Source organism: Urocampus carinirostris, chromosome 16, assembly GCF_059441175.1.
Source record: "Urocampus carinirostris isolate Australia breed hairy pipefish chromosome 16, RoL_Ucar_1.0, whole genome shotgun sequence".
Taxonomy (NCBI): domain Eukaryota; kingdom Metazoa; phylum Chordata; class Actinopteri; order Syngnathiformes; family Syngnathidae; genus Urocampus; species Urocampus carinirostris.
Window position 1 is genome coordinate 12,506,382 of NC_142364.1, and position 21,100 is coordinate 12,527,481.

The following is a 21,100-nucleotide window of genomic DNA, read 5'->3' on the forward strand; positions in this document are numbered from 1 at the left end:
AAAAGAAACAAAAAGAAAAAGCAGGAAAAGATAGGGGGGAAAGGGAGAAAAAAGTGAAAGGTAGGAAAAAGAAATCAAATGGAAAAAGATGATAAAAAAAAGTGTAATAAAGCATGAAAAAATAAGTTAAAAGCTAGGGAAAAAAATGAGGATATAAGTAAAATGGGAGAGAAAAGAAGGAAAATCATAAAAGAAAAGACAAATGGGGTAAAAAATGGTAAAAACAATAAAGCAAGATAAAAAGAAAAAGCTGGGGAAAAAAAGAAACAAAAAGAAAAAGCAGGAAAAAATAGGGGGAAAGGGAGAAAAAATTGAAAGGTAGGAAAAAGAAATCAAATAAAAAAGAAGATAAAAAAGTATAATAAAGCATTAAAAAATAAGTTAAAAGCTAGGGAAAAAATAAAAATTCAAGAAAAAAAAAATGAGAGAAAAAAGAAGAAAAAAGCTAAAAGAAAAGACAGACGAGAAAAAAAAAGAAAAAAAAAGCAGGACAAAAACCAAGATTTTGTGGGTCCCGTTTTCCAGTATATTCCTACTAATGTCATATTCTGCACAAAATCAAATACGTTTTACAAAAAAAATCTATTACTCTACTATATTATAATAACGTTAATTTTTTTCCCCCCTTTAATGAACTTTTAACTCATTCAAGCGTTTTAATGAATGATCCTTGTGCCCTCCTGAGATTCAATTGGCTTCCATGAAATCTGCGAAGTTTTCTTTTCAAAATAAAATAGAATAGAATATACCTTCATTGTCATTGTTACAAAACAGGTTAACATATTGTGACAACGAAATTGGGCATGACACTCCAGTTTCACACATTCACAGTGAGGGTAAAAAAGCCAAGAAGATAAAGGAACCGAGAAGATAAGGTTATAAAAGAAGGAGGATAAGGTTATAGTTATAATTTACACGATATTTACACGAGAAATGTCGGCATGTGGGATGTTACATACAGTTTGGTATCGTAAGGGTTTGTGCAATTATGCATTTGGTGCAAAAATAGTCATCATAGTGCAAAAAAAAAAAAATCAACCTTTAGGGGCGTATCCCGTATGTAGCCCAACCCACCCGGTTCTGACAGGACAGGACAGGACAGGCAAAACAGGAGAGTCGGACTCAGGACAGGCAGAATCAGGAGAGACGCACTCAGGACAGGCAGAATCAGGAGTCGGACTCAGGACAGGCAAAACAGGAGAGTCGGACTCAGGACAGGCAAAACAGGAGAGTCGGACTCAGGACAGGCAGAATCAGGAGAGACGCACTCAGGACAGGCAGAATCAGGAGTCGGACTCAGGACAGGCAAAACAGGAGAGTCGGACTCAGGACAGGCAGAATCAGGAGAGTCGGACTCAGGACAGGCAGAATCAGGAGAGTCGGACTCAGGACAGGCAGAATAAGGAGAGTCGGACTCAGGACAGGCAAAACAGGAGAGTCGGACTCAGGACAGGCAAAACAGGAGAGTCGGACTCAGGCCAGGCAAAATCAGGAGAGTCGGACTCAGGACAGGCAAAACAGGAGAGTCGGACTCAGGACAGGCAAAACAGGAGAGTCGGACTCAGGACAGGCAGAATCAGGAAAGTCGGACTCAGGACAGGCAGAATCAGGAGAGTCGGACTCAGGACAGGCAGAATCAGGAGAGTCGGACTCAGGCCAGGCAGAATCAGGAGAGTCGGACTCAGGACAGGCAAAACAGGAGAGTCGGACTCAGGACAGGCAGAATCAGGAGAGTCGGACTCAGGACAGGCAAAACAGGAGAGTCGGACTCAGGACAGGCAGAATCAGGAAAGTCGGACTCAGGACAGGCAGAATCAGGAGAGTCGGACTCTGGACAGGCAGAATCAGGAGAGTCGGACTCAGGCCAGGCAGAATCAGGAGAGTCGGACTCAGGACAGGCAAAACAGGAGAGTCGGACTCAGGACAGGCAAAACAGGAGAGTCGGACTCAGGACAGGCAGAATCAGGAAAGTCGGACTCAGGACAGGCAGAATCAGAACAGGCAAGACGGGACAGGCGGAATCAGGACCGGCAAGACAGGACAGGCGGAATCAGAACAGGCAAGACAGGACAGACGGAATCAGAACAGGCAAGACAGGACAGGCGGAATCAGAACAGGCAAGACAGGACAGGCGGAATCAGGACTGGCAGGCAGGGGAGTCGAACAGGCAGGCTGGAGAGTCGAACAGGCAGGCTGGAGAGTCGAACAGGCAGGCTGGAGAGTCGAACAGGCAGGCAGGGGAGCGCTCTGATTGGCCGATGGAGTCGTCCGTCTCCCTTCGAGTTTTACGGCCCGTTCGCTTCCAAAGTCCAAAGTTCAGCTTTTTCTCCTTGTTGACTGGAGAGAGAGAGAGAGAGAGCGCTTAGTGTCAACCCGACTCGTCCTGCACTTTTGGACCACTTCAAGCCACCTGCCGGCTCCATCCGACGGGACCGAGACCTGTCGACTTCTGGACCTGGTCCAAATACCCGAGAGGAGCGCCGTTGCAGTTTTTCCTCTTATCTCTGCCATGTTCTAGTCAGGCGTCCTTCCGGGTCTTCCGCGTTGTCTTCTTATCTTCTGAGGTACGTCCTTTTTCATGGATAATACATACATTTCTTACCAGCTATGTTTCCTTGAATTTATTTGGAGTTATTTGTGAAAGAATCAGGTTTCGGGTCATCGAATTTGCGTTTTTATCGGAAAGAAAGGGAAAAAATGTGAAGAAAGAATAGGGGAAAAATAAAGGAAAGAAAAAGAGAAAACAAGGTAAGAAGAAAAGGGGAGAAGAAAAGGAAGAGAAAAAATATGGAAAGGAGAAGGGGGGAAGATAAAGGGAAAAGGGAACAAAGACTAAGGGAAGAAGAAAGGAAAGAAGACAAAGAAAGGGGAAGATAGGGAAAAGAGGGGAGGGAGAACAAAACAAATTAAAAAAAAAATAAAAGGGAAAAGTATAAGGGGGAAACAGAAACAGAAGAAAAAGAGATAGAAGAAAATCATAAAAAAGAATGAGGAAAGAAAAGGAAAACTGAGAAAAGGTATATGGGGAAGAGCAAAAAGGGGAAAATGAAAAGAAAGAAAAGGGGAAAAGGCAAACAATAACAGGAAAAAAATGAAATTCAAACAAAAAAGATAATGGTATAAAAGAACCATGGAACGGGAAAAAGAAAACAAATAGAAAGGAAAGGGGTGTAGGGGTAAGAGAAAAAAGGGGGAAAAATAAGCCAAGTAAAAGAAAGAAAAGAGAAAGAGAAAGGACAAGGAAGAAAGAAAAATAAAAAATAAAATAGAAAAGTAAAATGGAAAAAGAAAAAAGAAAATAGAAAAGTAAAATGGAAAAAGAAAGAAAGGAAAAAAGACAAATACAGGGAAAGATAGGGGTAAAGGGGAGGAAGAACAAAACGAATATGGAAAAAGAAAAGGGGAAACAGAAACAGAAAAACAAGAGATCGAAGAAAATCATAAAAAGAGAATAAGGAAAGAGAAGGAAAACTGAGAAAAGGTATATAGGGAAGAACAAAAAGGGGAAAATGGAAAGAAAGAAAAGGCAAACGATACCGGAAGAAAACATGAAAATTAAACAAAAAAGAAAAGGTATAAAAGAACCATGGCAAGGGGAAAAGGAAAACAAAAGAGCATAGGGGGGTGATAAAAGGGGAAAAATAAGACAACTAAAAAAATAAAAGAAATAAGAAAAAGGACAAGAAAGAAAAGATGATAAAAAGAAAAGGAAAAGAAAAAAGAAAACGGAAAAGTAAAATGACAAAAAAGAAAGAGAAAAAAAAGAGACAGGAAAGTTAAATAGACAAATGGAAGGGACAAAAGGAAAATAATGAGAAAAGTACAAGAAAGAAAGAGAAATAAATAAAGGAAAATGAATGAGAGGAAAAGGGGAAAGAAATAAAGGAAAAGAAAGGAATAGAAAAAGGAAAAGACAAAAAAGTCAAACAAAAAAGGGAGGAAAAGAAAAAAGACAAAAGGAAAGATAAATAGGACAAATAAAAGAAAAGGAAAAAAAGGAAAAAGAAAAAGACAAAAAGGAAAGCAAATGAAATAAAGGAAAAGGAGGGAAAGAAAAGGAAAGAAAAAAGAAAGAGGAAAATAGAAAAGAAAAAGGAAAAAAGAGAAGAAAAGCTCTAGTGTATTCGCTTGTGTTTTTCTAGAAAGCGCATGATCTGTTTTTCATTTCCAGGCGCATAATATGAAGTCGATGTAAAATGGGCTCAGTGGCGTCCTCCTTTGGTCAGCTGTGTGCACCGCAGCCCAAAAAAGGTCCTAAATCCTCCTCTTCCTCACATGCTTGTTCTGTGCCTCATCCTCTCTGCTTTGTGATTGGCTAACAGAGGAAGAGAGACGTTTGCGAGCCAATGACAGAGCTTTCAATTTGGCCTACCGCTACGCTGTGAGTAAACGGCGGTCCTAAATCTTCGGGGTTTGAAGCCCCGCCCTTGACCCCGCCCCCTTTTGCAGGACAACGCCATCAAGACGTCCAAGTACAACGTGGTGACCTTCCTGCCGCTCAATCTTTTCGAGCAGTTCCGCCGATTGGCCAACAGCTACTTCCTCTTCCTGTTTGTGCTACAGGTGGGCGGGGCCACAATGGCCATATATGGAAAAACAGGATTACAAGTTGAATTAATTCTTAGTAGTGTCAAAGAAAATTACAAAATAAAATGATTCTTTGTTCAAAATGTATTTTTTTGTCTTTTCTTCTTTTTCTTATGTCTTTTATTTTTTCTCTCTCTCTTTATTTTTTGTTTACACAATTATTTTTACTTGATTTATTCTTGTCTATTTTCTTTTCATTTTTCCTTTTATTTCCTTCTTTTTTCCCAATTGTCTTTTTCTTGCTTTCTTTTTTTCTCTCATTGTTTTTTCTTTTTTCTTCAAATTTTATTTATTTCTCTTTTTTCACATTATTCCTTTTCTCCTATTATTTTCTTCTTTTTCTTCTCATATGTCCTCACTTGTTTCTTCTTTTTCTCATTTTTCATTGTCTTCTTGTCCCTTCTTTTTTCTCTCTTCATTGTTTTATTTTCCTTTTACCTTCATTTATCTCCTTTTTTCACCCCCCCACTTTTTAATTGTCCTTTTCCTTTTTCTTGCTTTTGCTTTTTTCTGTTTTTATTATTTTATATTTCTCTTTTTTCTTTATTCCTTTTTCTTTCTTTCCCCCTTTTTTCTCAATTGTTTTTTTCCTTTTTGTCTCTTTTTATTCATTCTTTTTTCCCCCTTCTTTTTTCTCTCCATTTAGTTTTTCGTGTCCTTTTTACTTATTTCATTTCTTGTTTTTTCCCCCTATTTTTCCCTTTTTGTTTTATTTATTTTCTTCTTCTAATTTTCCTTTCAGCTCATCCCGCAAATTGCATCGCTGTCATGGTTCACCACAGCAGTCCCCCTCCTATTGGTTCTCTCCATAACTGCAGTCAAGGATGCCACCGATGACATTGTGAGATTTGTTTCTTGTACTTTGTCGTTTATTTGCCTCGTATTTTGTTATGAATATTGTCGCGTATTTTGTTATTTAAACGATAAAATAAAAAATGAAAAAATACACAATCAAATACATGACAAAACAAAAATGACAATATACACAACGAAGTAAAGGAGAAAGCAAGCGACCAAGTACACCAAAAAACACAAGGAAGCAAGTGAAAATATACGCAAAAAGTTAATGAAAAGTACACGACTAAGTACACAACAAAATACTCGACAAAAATAAAACTGAAATAAAAGAATGAAAAAATACATCTCATCTCATCTCATTAGCCGTACCGCTTATCCTCAGTAGGGTCGCGGGGGGGCTGGAGCCCATCCCAGCAATCATCGGGCAGTGGGCAGGGGACACCCTGAACTGGTTGCCAGCCAATCGCAGGGCACACAGGGACAGACAACTCATTCGCTCATTCACACCTAGGGACAATTTGGACCGGCCAATTCACCTGAAATGCATGTCTTTGGAATGTGGGAGGAAACCCACGCAAGCACGGGGAGAACATACAAACTCCGCACAGAAAGTCTGGAGCTGGATTTGAACCCACGACAGGTTCCCATGACATGAACTGTGCCGCACAAGCGCTAACCACTGCGCCGCCATAAATTAGTAAAAAAAACCACAAAATACACGCCGAAATAAATGAAAAAACACACAAGAAAAAAAATACAGAGAAAAACTACAAAATAAATGACAAGAGTACTGAGTACAGAATAATGTACACAACAAAATATGAAACGGTGTACTTGATCAAAAAATGGTAGAACACGAGAAAATACACAGCGAATTGAATGACTTCGTGACAAAATATGTAACAAAATACATGACAAAATGTGCAGAGAAATACACAATAAAATACACAAACAATGCAGAAAAACACACAAAAATACACATTAAATCAAACGACAAAATGAAACAATACATGAAAAATTACACGCCAGCATTAATGGAGATGTCACAAGATAATCGAGAAAATGAATGATGACAAAATACCTAAAAGAATACATGACAAAATACACAAAACATGTACAAGGAATACACACCAAAATACATGACAAAATAAATCAACAAAATACAGTGGTGCCTCTACAAAAGAATTTAAATGGTTCTGGGAGTAGGTTTGTAACCTGAAACATTCTTAAATAGAGACACTTTTTGAATGTAAATGCGCTAATCCGTTCCAAGTCCCGCAAAAGAATCATATATATTTTTAATAAACCATAAAAGAGAATCAGAACATGAAACAAATACATACAAACATTAGAATACCGCACAATATACATAAAATGAGTGGCACACAATCTAAAAAAAAACAGAATAAAGGAAATGATAAAAATGTTAATTTACCATTTAACCAGCCTCTTTCTTTACTGCTCCTTAGCTGTGTTTTTTGAAAAACTGATTCAATGACGTCTGCTTTCAACGACTTGTGCATGAGGCAAAGGTCATCATAATGAGCGATATTCCAACTTGTCAACACTTATTCTGGGTGATTCTTTTACACGAATTCCGAGACTTTATGGAATTTTGCCAAAAAGTCTTTAATTTGGGATGACGGAATGATGGCTGCATCCTCCTCCTTGTCGTCTCTAAACTAATCCGACACAGTGGTGTGTATTTTCATACCTTTCCGTTATCTCTTGCTTTGCTTCAATGACCAGAAAAAGTCTCTTCCTCTTCTTTTCTCCTTGTCCACTTTTCTGCATGTCATCCGTGGGGTCCATTGAGAATTATATATTTTCCTAGTAGTACCATACAGTAGACTGTTTACAGAGCCAGTCGGGGACATGAAGAGCATGCAGGGATTCACGCATATACACCAGTTACCAGGTAGAACTCTGGGGGCGGGGTATGGCAGCGCGTACTGTTCTCTATTTTTGACTTCGTATCCTGAAACGCCTTTGTAACTAGAGGCAATATTTTCCAATTCAGGTACTTTGTAACCTGAAACTTTTGTATGTGGATACATTTGTAAGTAGTGGTACCGCTGTACACTACATAATGAATGACGACACGACAAAATACTTGTCGGAATACACGCAAAAAATGAACACTGAAATAAAGGACAAAGTAAATGACAAATAAGTCATAAATAAGTCATAAATTTAGCTAAGACACAATCTACATATTTGTTTAGTTCTATGTCAGATATTTGTGGTTTTAATCATAATTATAATATATATTATTTTTTTGGAATGATTTTAGAACCGTCACAAAAGCGACAAACAGGTCAACAACCGCAAAGTCAACGTCCTCATCAACGGCCGGTCAGTAAATTTTATGACTTTAAGTCCCGCCCCCTTTTTTTCTGATTGGTGGACACAGCCATCCATCACCTGACTCAACCTTCTTTTGTTTTGGTAGACTGGAAAACGAAACATGGCGGAAGGTCCAAGTGGGGGACGTCATCAAACTGGAAAATAACCAGTTTGTCACCGTATGTACCAGTATGCAAACTGGGATTTTGGGACACAAATCTGATTGGTTGCCGCTTTTTGGTCTGCAGGCTGATCTTCTTTTGCTCTCCAGCAGCGAGCCTCTAAACCTGGTCTACGTGGAAACTGCAGAACTGGATGGGTAACATTGATATTTTATTCCTTTTTTATTACTTGATTCTGAGTTTTTGCATCTCAAAGGTTTTGGACAGTTATCCATGCACCCTCCAAATTCATTGATGCCTTCTCTCCTTATTTTGAGTGTCGACGAAACTTTGACTTTCTCATTAGTTTTTGGGTCAATTTTTGTTTATTTTTTGGTTGTTATTTGTCATATTTTTGATCATTTTTTGGTCAAATTTCTTCTGTTTTTTTGGTCATTATTTTATCAACTTGTGTATTTTTCCCCCTATATTTCTTTTGTAATATTTTAGTAGTTTTTTTTTTAAAATTTTGGGTCATTTTTGGGTAAATTGGTTGTTGTGTTTAGGTCATTTTTCTGGTCATATTTAGGTAATATCTTTGTAGTTTTTAGTTGTTTTTTGGTTGTATTTTGAGTGTCAACTAAAATTTAAATGTATCGTTTTTTGGTCCTTATTTTCATTTCTGGGTTGTTATTTGTCATATTTTTGATCATTTTTGTCAATTTTCTGTGGTTATTTATGTCATTATTTTATCAATTTATGATCAATTTTTCATTCTTTTTTTGGGTGATATTTTAGTAGTTTGGTGACAATTTGGGGCAATTTTGGAGGATCTTTTCTATGGTCATATTTCGGTCATTATGTTTGTACTTTTTAGTTGTTTTTGGGTTGTATTTTGGGGGGGTGCTTCTTTTTTGGGTCATATTCATTTGTTTTTGTTAGTTTTTGGTCACTCACGTTCAATTTCTTTTCATATTTAGTTGTGTTTTGGTCGTTTTTTGGTCAACTTCTCTTAATTTGTTTGTCATATTCTGGACATTTTTGGTAGTTTTTAGATAAATGTTTCATTGTCTTTTTATTGCTATATTTCAGTCCAGTTTTTTTGGGCCAATCAAGTTTCTGTTGGGCACATCTTATTTTTGTAACCTAAAAAGAATGGACCTTGAGAACTGGTTGGAATTTTCGCATCTTGACAGTTCTCTCTGTTCTCCTTGCATGTTCGAAATGTATGATGTCTTATCTCCTTGTTTTAAGTGTTTCTTAAACTATAAACTTGACAATAAATCCTTCGAGCCGGATATCATACATATTTGAGGGAATGTTGCAGTCTTTTCCTGTTGCCCTTGCAATATCCAATCCATTGATGTCTTCTCTTCTTATGTGAAGTGTCTACTAAGCTATAAACTCCTCAACATCTTATTTGTTTTGTGTTCTGGATCAGAGAAACCAATCTGAAAGTGAAACAAGCGCTAACTGTGACCGGAGAGCTTGGAGACAACGTCCAAGCGCTTGCTAGCTTCAACGGTGAGATTTATTTGCAAAGATTGAATACCAGAGACACGCGTCTAAGGGGGTGTTCCTGTTTTTAACCAGGTGAGGTTTGTTGCGAACCCCCAAACAACCGACTGGACAAATTCAAAGGGACGCTCACAGTGGGCAGACAAACCTTCTCGCTGGACAACGACAAAGTTCTTCTCCGAGGTTGCACCCTGAGGAACACACAATGGTGCTATGGATTAGTTATCTTTGGAGGTAAGAGGTCCGATTGCCTTACTAATCGTCCGTCCATCCCATAATTCTGCTGGTTTTTGGAGGCCCCGACACTAAACTGATGCAAAACAGTGGAAAGACCACCTTCAAGCGCACCAGCGTGGACCATCTCATGAACGTCTTGGTGCTATGCGTGAGTTTTTTTACGATGTTGTGATTACGAAAGAACTTAAGCAGTCCGGGGACACCAAAGACGATGCAGTTCAAAAAAGACTTCTAGAGTGATGGATGGTTGAGACCCCAACTTATACCTCAACAGATCTTCGGTTTCCTGGCAAGCATGTGCTCTGTCCTGACAGTGGGCAATGCATTCTGGGAATGGTTGGAGGGCTCCATGTTTACGACCTTTCTACCCCGAGACCCCGGCGTGGATGCTTCGCTTTCGTCCTTTCTAACTTTCTGGTCCTATGTCATTGTCCTCAACACTGTGGTCCCCATCTCGTTGTATGTCAGGTGAAGGAAAACTTCCAAAACCGGCCTCATGGGAGTTTGTTTTGCCCATTTAGGCAGGCACCCATAGATTGAAACCATCCTCACAGTTGGTTCGGTTCTGCCCATTTAGCGTGGAGATCATCCGTCTGGGGAACAGTTTCTACATAGACTGGGACCGGAAGATGTACCACAACAAGAGCGACACCCCGGCCCAGGCCAGAACCACCACTCTTAACGAGGAACTGGGTCAGATCAAATACATCTTCAGCGACAAGACCGGGACCCTGACACAGAACATCATGACTTTCAATAAGTGTTCCATTAATGGCAAAAACTATGGTGAGCAGACTGGGGTGGCGGAGACCTTGGTGGACCGACCCCTTGACGGTTACGTCCTTCCTCTTTTTTCAGGCGAACTGTTGGACTATTCAGGGAATAGGAGGGAAATAACAGAGGTGAGTTCTTGAAACAGAGATCTCTGCTTGAGCCACAACTCCTGACAGACGACTTTCAGAAGACACCAAGGGTGGACTTTTCCTGGAACCGTCTCTCGGACCCAAAGTTCGTTTTCCACGACTACAGTTTGGCTGAAACCGTCCGCGACGGCAATTCGGAGGCTCACTCCTTCTTCCGGTTGCTGGCCCTGTGCCATACCGTCATGCCCGAGGAGAAAAAAGAAGGTGAACCTGTTCTTTTCCAAAATATTTCAGCATGTTTTTAAAATACTTCCCTTCTTTTGCTGCTAGGAGAGCTTTTCTACCAGGCCCAGTCTCCGGATGAAGGGGCTCTGGTCACTGCTGCCAGAAACTTTGGATTTGTATTCCGGTCCCGAACACCTGAGAGCATCACGGTGGTGGAGATGGGCCAAAAAGTGGTCTACGAGCTTCTGGCGGTTTTGGACTTCAATAATGTGCGCAAGAGGATGTCGGTCATAGGTGAAGAACTGCCCTATACTTAAACACCCTTGGTGTAGTAAAAACATTCCTTCATTGAACTCTTCTTTCCTTTCTGGTTGATAGTTCGAAACCCTGAAGGGAAGTCAACACTCTACTGCAAAGGAGCAGACACAATTATCTATGAGAGGCTCCACACATCCTGCAGCAAACTCATGGCCGTCACCACGGGACATCTTAATGTGACTTTATTGTTGTATTTCATCCTGAGGGGACAGTTTAGGTAAAATTTATGTCCTGGTTTGATCTTCTAGGAGTATGCGGGCGACGGTCTTCGTACTTTGGTTTTGGCCTACAAGAATTTGGACGAGCGCGAACTGACGCAGTGGATGGAGCGCCACCACCAGGCTAGCATCGCTATGGAGGAACGAGACGAAAAACTGGACCAACTTTACGAAGAGATCGAAAAAGACTTGCTGGTGGGTGGGACCGGGAAAACAACTTTTAAAAAGCGAGGATTCTGATTGGCTGATGTGTGATTTAGCTTCTGGGAGCGACAGCGGTGGAGGACAAGTTGCAAGATGGCGTCCCTCAGACCATCGAGCAGCTGGCCAAGGCCAACATTAAAATTTGGGTCTTGACCGGCGATAAACAGGGTTGGTATCCACTCAGGTCAATTTTTGGTTGTTCGGTCAATTTGCAAATGAGGTTTGTTCAGAAACGGCGGAGAACATCGGCTACTCCTGCAACATGCTCCGGGAGGACATGAGGGACATTTTTGTGGTGGCCGCCAACACGGCAGAAGGAGTCAAGGAGGAGCTCGTGTAAGTCTGTCAGTTACACTGTTTCAGGAGTTTTCACACTTGGTGTTTAAGGACTAAGTCAGTTTCAAGAAGTTACCGTAAATTACAGACTATAGAGTGCACCTGATTATAAGCCGCACCCACCACATTTTAGGAGGAAAACCGATTTTGTACTTACACAAGCCGCACCTGTATATAAGCTGCATGCGCCCACATTAAAACATGTAACACAATCACAAAATTAGCCCAAACCCGGTTTTGAGTCCCGCGATTGTAACTGAATATAAAGTACACAGTCCACAAACCACAGCCGGCAAAATGAATCGAAAATGATACCGCTACTTAACGTTTGATGCAGACCTGCAGAGTCCAAGTACCCGTTGAAACTAATCCAAAGAAAAAAGTCTTTATTTCCAAAGGTAAGGGTGGGAAAAATATATATCCACTATTGTTCGCCGCGACACCAGGTCTCACTCACCTTTACCCCACTTCCCGTCAGCCTGCGTTTGCTCCGCTCCTCTTTTTTAATTCGCAAAACATATCAGAATAAGTGTCTCAAATAAATACATTACAAAAATATACAGGTGCAAATACATATTATACATCGGTTACACATATTTACAAAGAAAGACGGTACACCGAGATAGTTTTCAAAGCTTTAAGTATAATATTATAACTTTCATCCCAAACCGTGCCTGTGAAGGGTAGCAAAACGCAACTACCAACAAGCTCACAACACAGTAAACGAGTCTTTTAAAAAAACATACCGTACTTGTAGAAGTCACGGTAAACCGTCCTCATCTTCCTACTTACAACTGAAATCAAAGTCGTCTTCCCCAACATGGAAAAGAGACATTGACATATGGACGTCGTCCCAAGCTCCCTTATTCAAAATCACGTTAGCAACACGCTCGCAAAGTGAAATTTACGTGCAGTAGCTGTTTCCTTCTTTATCTGACTGCTCGTTTGCGTTTAGCTTGAAAGCTACGTCATGTGCCTTTCTTTTTGCAATTTGCATGATGAGGATATGTCTACGCTAATTTAATTTGTGCACAAGCTAAGAAGTTGCAGTCTCCCTCGGCGCATATATTCCACCGGTCTAAATCTTACCTTTTGTACTCAAGCGCCACTGGCGGCTGTTAGAAAAATTACATAAAATGGCCGCATCACTAAATAAGCTGCAGGGTTGAACGTTTGGGGAAAAAAGTAGCGGCTTATAGTCCAGAATTTATGGTAATCAGGTTATGGTAAAAGCATTATTGGTGAATAATTGACCTCAAATGTTGATGAAAGAAAGACTGATAAGTTTAAACTTTTGCAAGTCAACCTGTCCAGCACAAATGTAATCCTCTGATCCTTACTTACAAATCATACACTAATCCACGAGTGGGAAACTATTTCGGGTCAGGGGCAGCATTGGGTTAAAACTTTTGGCCTAGGGACTGATCCCAGAAACACATCGAATATTTGTCATCAATGAATAGATATACATGCAGACATCTACGTGTTATATTTCTTCATATTTGTTTTTAAGTACAATAATTTATTATAATTGAATTTGAAACACTGATGATTAAAGCAATATATTAGCTCGCTGTTTTAAGCACTGCATTTAAGGTTGATTTTTGTAGTATTACTATAGTTGTATTTTTGTAGTATTTCTGCAGTCAAGATATTTTGTAGTTTTTCTGTAGTATCTTTTGTCGTATAGCACCTGACAGCAAATAGTATTTGCAGGGTTTTAAGTGCCGTGAACTAACACTCACAGCCAATTAAGCAGACTAATACTCATAAATAATGACTTAAGACTTGGTACCTAGAGACTCAAAATTCAAGACTTGAACTCATAGTCAGGGACTTGGGACCTAACCTGGATTCTCGGCCAGGAGTATTATACTTGACTTATAAAAAAGCAATGGATTTAACTCGGACATAACTTGGATCCCCGACATTTGACTTGAAACCTAGACTTCAATTTGAGTAATACTCATAATCATTGACATAAGAATTGACTTGGAACCTAGAAACCTGGAACATTTCAAGACTTGAACTCTCTGCAGGTGTTCTCCTCAACAGTTCCTACATAATTCGCTGTTGTTCTCCACAATACTTTGTCTGGTTTCAGGGGTGCCAGGAGAAAAATGTGCCCAGAAGCAGCAGAAGCACCAACGGTCACGGAAACTCGCGCCGGCCTCTTCTGGATGCAAAAAACTCAAAGAGTCCACGACGACAAAGTGGACGGACAATTTGCCCTGGTCATAAATGGGCACAGTCTGGTGAGGGTGCGGTCCTGGTCTGTTGCGCAAAGGAAGGACCTAGAACCGAAATCTGGACCTTGTTTGTCCCCGTCAGGCCTTTGCCTTGGAGAAAGGCTTGGAGTTGGACCTCCTGAGGACAGCGTGTATGTGCCAGACGGTAATTTGCTGCAGGGTGACCCCGCTCCAAAAAGCCCAAGTGGTCCAGTTGGTTAAGAAATACAAACAGGCTGTCACCCTGGCCATTGGTGACGGGGCCAACGACGTAAGCATGATCAAAGGTAGGAACTTGGTCCAGGAGTACCGGGTACATCTTGTGGTTCCTATGGATCTCCTGGTTCTTGTGGATCTCGTAGAACTCACAGTTCTTGTAGATCTCATCAGGGTTTTTCGTTGCAGCGGCACACATTGGCGTTGGCATCAGCGGGCAGGAGGGCATGCAGGCTGTCCTGTCCAGCGACTTTTCTTTAGCCCAGTTCCGCTACCTGCAGCGCCTACTGCTGGTCCACGGCCGCTGGTCCTACTTGCGCATGTGCAAGTTTCTGCAGTATTTCTTTTACAAGAACTTCACCTTTACCTTTGTGCATTTCTGGTACGCCTTCTTCTGTGGATTTTCTGCACAGGTGAGGGATCTGAGCCTTGAAACTTAAACACGGGGATTTGACTCGTGATGAGGGACTGGTTACCTGACCGAGGCTTGGAACCTGAAGAATCTGACTCTACTTGAATTACACTTGGAACCTTGAGACTTAAACTTGACCATAACACATGTTTAGCGATTTCAAGCAAGACGTAAAAGTGGATCCTAGAGACTTTTAACACCTTGTCAAAAAACTTGACTTGGACTTGAAAGCTAGAAACTTTACCTTGACTAAAGCTCATAAAGAATGATTTGACTTGGAACCTAGAGACTTGGAATCTCCGGATTTGGACTCACAGACTCAAGACTTGGATTCCAAGACAGGGATATTAGACCTATAAGCTAAAAAAAACGACTTGGAGTTAACTTGGACTAGTAGTATGACACCTAAATCTTAAACTTGAAACCTGGATACTTGGAATTGACTGATACTCATAATAGATTACCTAAGACTTAACTTAGAACCTGAAAGCTTGGACTTATCCTCGACTCATGGTATGACGAGACTCTAAACCTAGAGACTTTAACTAATACACATAATTATTGACTTAAGACATGACTTGGAACCAGAAATGAGGAATTTCAAGATGTGGATTCTCAGATAGCTTGGCCTTTTGGCTGAGAGTAAGAGTCCCGGCTCCTAGGCTTTGTAGCGTGTTATGAACTGACCGATAACGGATAATGGATAATGAATAAAGAAGATAGAACAATAACCCTTAAAAAATCCCCCCCCACTCATAAATAAACTTGTTTCTCGGCCAGGGATATTGTGCTTGGCCTGGACTTGATAGTAATCAGTCTTTTGATCTGTTGTCATTCCTAGACTGTGTACGACGAGTGGTTCATCACCTTGTACAACCTGGTATACACTGCTCTCCCAGTCCTCGGCATGAGTCTTTTTGACCAGGTAAGCGCAAGAGTCTTGCATTCCCTGATTTCTTCAAGCTTATTTTTGTGTTCTGGGCGTAGGATGTGAATGACCGCTGGAGCTTCCAGAATCCCCATCTATACTCGCCCGGCCCCCTCAACGTCTACTTCAACAAGAAGGTTTTTGTGCGTTGCATGGTACATAGCTGCTACAGTTCTTTGGTCTTGTTCTTCATCCCGTGGGCCGCCACCTATGACGCGGTCCGGGACGACGGCAAAGACATGGCTGACTATCAGTCCTTCGCGCTATTGGCCCAGACCTGTCTTTTGGTGGTGGTCAGCCTCCAGGTGAGGACTGACTCTTCAAGTTTTGGTTTCGCGTTCCGCCGCCGGTTCTGAAGTCCAGAGGATGTGTCCCAGTTGTGCCTAGACACTCATTACTGGACGGCGGTAAACCAGTTTTTCGTGTGGGGCAGTTTGGCGGTCTACTTTGCAACCACCTTCACCATGTACAGCAATGGCATGTTCCTCATCTTCACTTCGGCGTTCCCGTTTGTCGGTAGGTGGCGCCATTCAGACAGTCTTGACTTTTCAGAAAGAGAAAAGAGTAGAGAGAAAGAAAAAGAGAGTGAGCGAGAGAGGGTGGGAAGATAAAAGCAGTGAAGGAAAGAGAAAGGCAAATAGAGAGAATAAAAGAGAAAAAGACACAGAGAGAGGGTGAGAGGGAGATAATGCAGACAGATGAAGAGAAAATAGTGAGAGAGACAAAAAGGAAGAGAAAGAGATAGAGAAAAAGAAAAACAGAGGGATATAAAGAGAAAAAATTAGAGAAAAATAGAAAGATAAAGAAGTATATTTAGAAAAAATAAAAATAGACAGAATATGAAAGAGAACGTGTAAGTGAGGGAGAGAGAGACAAAGAAGAGTGACAGTGTGTTTTGTTCTCTTGAAAGAGCCAGCTATTCGAGCCGTTTCGTTCGCGACTCGTCCCGGCTATTTTAATAAGGCTTCTTGATGTGTTCGTGGTCGCAGGGACGGCGCGGAATTCTCTAAACCAGCCCAACGTTTGGTTGATCGTCCTCCTGACGACGTTGCTCTGCTGCCTCCCGGTGGTCGCTTTCAGATATTGCCGCCTTCAAATGCGACCCACAGTCAACGACAAGGTACTCCTTCGTTAAACTTTACAATTTTGAAATTATTTTCCAATTTTTCTGGTTTCCTGAAGTATTCTTTAAAAGGACAGTTTGAATTATTTCTGCTTTCTGGCACTTGTTTTCAGTTGCATAACACAATGCAGCCACATCAAAAGGTCATTTTCTACACACTGTACCTTTAATGGTCTCTTTTCGGTATATAGTCACTACAGGGTGTTCCAAAAGTCTTTTCACATTAAACATCTCAGAATCGGTCTAACCATGATGCTCAAGTACGGTGGCCCAATCTGTTGGAAAATGAAGCCCCCAGAGTGATCCCCACTTAATTTCTCACAAGCTACCATTCTACCCGGCCTCAAGACCTCCACCATCATCTCCATCCCAAATAAGTCTTCGGTGGTCAGCCTCGATGGTTACAGGCCTCTGGCGCTTATCCCTGAGGTCATGAAGTGCTTCGAGAAGTTGGTGTTCCAGCACTTTGAAATGTCCTTACTTCCCACACTGGACCCTCCTCAGTTTGCCTACAGAGCAAACCACTCCACTGATAATGCTATAAACACCAGTCTTTATGCTGCGCAAAGCCATTGGAGAAACGAAGCCGCTAGGTCAGAATGCTATTCCTGGACTTCAACTCTGCGTTCAATACCATCGACCCGGAGATTTTAGTCCCGTCTCGAAGCACTAGTTGTGTGAAAATGTCTCCCACTTTATCCCAATAATGTTTTATCTGTTTCTCTATTTAAAGATAAGTCTTTATTACATGTTTACCCTGGAGTGACATATCCAATCTCATTGCCTACAATGGTTCACAACGTTGATATCAATGACGGTAAAAAAAGAAAATCAATTTTATTCTGTTTACCCATGAGCTAGTTTTCCAGCATGTGGAGATACGTCTCATCATTGATGATTGCTCTTTCAAAGAACAGGGGCCTATAGACAGCTTTCTTGGTCATGGCACCAAACATAGTCACCCTTGGGTAATCTCGAAGATGCTCAACAATTTCATGTGGGTTCTCCCTACCCCAAATGTGAGTGTTATGCTTGTTAGCATTACGTGGAAAGTTGCCCCAGTGCTAACAACAAGCCAATCCTCAGATCCATCGCCCTCTACATTTTATCCTGAGAGTCCTATCTTTTTTTCTCTTAAAGTATTTATTACATGTTTACCCTGGAGTGCATTGTTTAATCTTTTTCCATACGATTTTTCACTACAGACAACTCAATCCATCTTCTGTTGCTTTGCAACACAAAAGTCATGAAGAACTGGTTTATCAGTGTCCTTCAACTGTTGGACTAACAGTCGATTGTAAGGTGTCATGATACAGTTCCAACTCTTCAAGCCGGGCATAAGCACCCATCTGTTCTGAATTCAGAATGCCATCTCACTATGGACTTCCTCTCTGGTGGCTCCTTTCCCAAAAATCTGTAAAACACTTGTTGGACATCAGTCCATGATTTCGTTTTTGCAAATAAGACCGCACACAACGCCTTTTCTGGTTTAATGAACATTATCAATGGCTCTGGATAGAAATTTGAAGAAAAATCAATATCTTGACCAAAAACTTAATGTAACTTTTATCTTAGTAGTTAAGGAGATATGGGGACTTCAAATGTGCTGATGACTTTTGGAACACCCTGTATTTTTCACATTATTTCCATTATTTTTTTACCTCCATGCTCCAATTCTTGGTGTTATTTGATCGGCTGCTGTTTTGTCCAATGGAATTCCGTTTTTGTCCACAGGTGCGGCACAAAGTGCGCAAGGAGGCGCTACCGGTTTTAGCGCCGCGTCGTCCGCCGGTTCGACGGATCAGCACGCGGCGATCGGGTTACGCTTTTTCCCACGCTCAAGGCTACGGCGAATTGGTCACGTCCCGGAGATTCTTGCGGCCGATCAAAAACCGGACTGCCTTGTTCAAGACCACCGATTCGCCGCTTGCCCACAATGCACCCCAACGCTACCGCACAATCACAGAGGAAGCGCCACTAACATGCTAGCATCCAGAATACTCATAAAATGTGGAAATATATTGATATGTATAAAAATGTACTTCGAATAAAAATGTTTTGATTTGGTTTTGTCCCCAGTGTCCCCAACATGTTTGTAGCTGGCTTCATACAGTATTTCTTGGCTTGCTATTTTTGTTATGTTTTAGTTAACAAGATTATAAGCATTTACATGTGTTTTTTTGGGACTCTTTGGTTGCTTTAGGGGTCGTTTTGAGTCTTATTTTGTTTATGGTCGTCTTTGAGTTGTTATTTGGACTTTTTGGGGTTGAGTCTTGTCCCCAGTTTCACTAACATTCAAACAACTGTCTACATTTTTCTTGACTTTCCATTTTCATCATGTCTTTTTTCAAGATATTTCATGCCAAAAAACACTTAAATGTAAATGGTCTGCATTTATATAGCGCTTTTCAAATCAACGAAGACCTCCCAAAAGGGCTTCACAATGTGCTTCACACTTTTCCCTTTTACACACTAACTAACCGATAGCAGCGTTAGGCAACTACCTGCTATCTGGGGCATTAAAAAATGGTTTCTCATCAGTGTCGGTTCTTGCGTGATGTTTTAAAGATCTCTTCTGTCTAAATTTCTGGACCACAAACTGAGCAGGCAAAGGGTTTTTTTCACCTATGTGGGTTTTTGTGTGCCCTTTAAGTTCGATTTCTGGGTGAATTTTAGATCACAAACTGAGCAGGAATAAGGTTTTTCTCCAGTGTGAGTTCTTGTGTGGTTTTTCAAACTTCGTTTCTGGGTAGATCTATGACAAAAAAATGAGCAGGAATAAGGTTTTTTTGCCAATGTGGATTGCCGTTTGGATTTTTAACTTTCATTTATGAGAGAATCTTTGACTACAAATGGAGCAGGCAGATGGTTTCTCATCAGTATCGGTTCCAGCGTGAATTTTAAGTATGATTTATGGGTGAATCTTTAACCACAAACTGAGCAAGCAAAAGGGTTTAGTTTTGTTTTTTACCCAGTGACGGTTCTTAGGTAAATTTCTAAGTTCGATTTCAGGCTGAATTCTTGACCACAAACTGAGCAGGGAAAGGGGTTTTCACCGGTGTGTACAATAATATGGGATGATCCTTGCAACTAAACATTTTTGCTCTTGGAATATATGACCCCAACATATCCAAAAGAAAAAAAAAACTTTATTGACAATCTAATTATCATTGTAGTCTACATTAACCAGTGCAAATTTATAAGTCGAAAAAAAAATCACTTCTCAAGGTAAAGTAAAACTAAACATTTAGTCTAAAAAGCTATCCCACAAGCAGAAGGCCATTTAAACTAATCACATTTGGTGATTTTAGTGTAACGTATCAGTTTCCGTTGTAGTGTTATCAATATTTTCTTGTAATTTGAGGTGCGCCATCTGGTGGATTGATGTGCTAATACATTTACTCTTTCATAGGTTATCTTAGCCGTTTGTTAGCAACTCAACTGGGGATATCCAATGAAATGAAAACTCAATTTGGGTTTAATATTATAATAATTATGTTTGAAGGTGTTTAACAAAGAATGACGCTATATAGTAATAGCAACTACTTTGCCGCCATTTTATGTTTCTTCCCCGCCAAAGTGCATAAACCGGTAACTAATGCTGACTAAAACACTCTTCTTTTTAAATTTAATTAATTGAATTAAACTGGAAACAAAACACATCTGAATACAAAATAGAAATCAAACATATGTCGTGCAATGAACTTGAAGAGCTCAAGAAAATACTGTAAAATACTCTTGAAATACGTGACCAACCTGTAGCTGCTTGCTAATGCTAACTTGGTTTAGCCGTCGATGTTGTCGCTCGTTCTCATCTTGCATTTCCCGAAGCTTCTGTTTCGAATTCCCTTTCTCGCACATTTTAGCCTCCTTTAAAGTGTACTGTTAGCTCATTAACAGTGTTAAATGCAGTTAATGGAATCATGTGGAGTTACATTTTGCACAAGAGTGGAGAGGAATTTCACATGGCCAAACGCTATGGGAACAGTGTTGGGTCGTTCAAGAACAAAACGGCTCCATGAGGCGGCTCTTTCAATTCGCCAAAAAGAGCCGACTCGCCATTATGAGGAGCCGACTCTTTATTAAGTGCACTCGAACTTTCCTTCTCTCTTACTTTCCTCTCGTCTTTCTGTCCCTCCTTCCCTTCTTTACTTTCCTTCTTTCTCTCCCTCTCGTATTTTAGTAGTCGTTATACAATTATTTTAGTTTTTTTGTTTTTCCTGCAGTGGTATTTCTGTATTTTTGTAGTGATCTGTAATAGATTGTGTCATTATTGCAGCTTTTTTTAATTTACTAAATTACCCAGGTTTGAATAAACTCTTCTTTTCTCCATCTTTCTTGGGGTTTGGACTATACTTGAAGCACGCATTTTCTTACTTTCACCATTTTTATGCTACACTAACCAAAGAAAAAGGCAAGCGTGACGTCACTCTCCAGCAGCT

General features: G+C 40.6%; 1 protein-coding gene across 1 annotated transcript; it reads left to right on the plus strand.

Annotated features, from left to right (window-relative positions):
- The first annotated feature begins 2,333 nt into the window (after positions 1–2,333).
- LOC148350299 (phospholipid-transporting ATPase ID-like) lies at positions 2,334–18,732 on the plus strand. Its single transcript, XM_088320348.1, has 28 exons — positions 2,334–2,564; positions 4,172–4,251; positions 4,323–4,381; positions 4,450–4,563; positions 5,330–5,428; positions 7,679–7,740; positions 7,838–7,910; positions 7,980–8,050; positions 9,274–9,356; positions 9,426–9,584; positions 9,647–9,735; positions 9,862–10,055; positions 10,165–10,373; positions 10,446–10,489; positions 10,549–10,714; positions 10,781–10,969; positions 11,054–11,169; positions 11,242–11,406; positions 11,472–11,583; positions 11,646–11,751; positions 13,856–14,006; positions 14,083–14,266; positions 14,385–14,608; positions 15,449–15,532; positions 15,595–15,840; positions 15,913–16,051; positions 16,525–16,655; positions 18,393–18,732. The coding sequence occupies exons 2-28, from the start codon at positions 4,197–4,199 to the stop codon at positions 18,645–18,647; spliced, it is 3,579 nt and encodes a 1,192-aa protein (XP_088176474.1). The 5' UTR covers positions 2,334–2,564; positions 4,172–4,196; the 3' UTR covers positions 18,648–18,732.
- Positions 18,733–21,100: the final 2,368 nt, after the last annotated feature.

Coding starts and splice junctions, on each gene's coding strand:
- LOC148350299 (XM_088320348.1), top strand. CDS start 4,197: ATGGGCTCAGTGGCGTCCTCCTTTGGTCAGCTGTGTGCACCGCAGCCC. Junction 9,585..9,646: donor TGGATTAGTTATCTTTGGAG/GTAAGAGGTCCG, acceptor TGGTTTTTGGAG/GCCCCGACACTAAACTGATG. Junction 11,170..11,241: donor TCACCACGGGACATCTTAAT/GTGACTTTATTG, acceptor TTGATCTTCTAG/GAGTATGCGGGCGACGGTCT.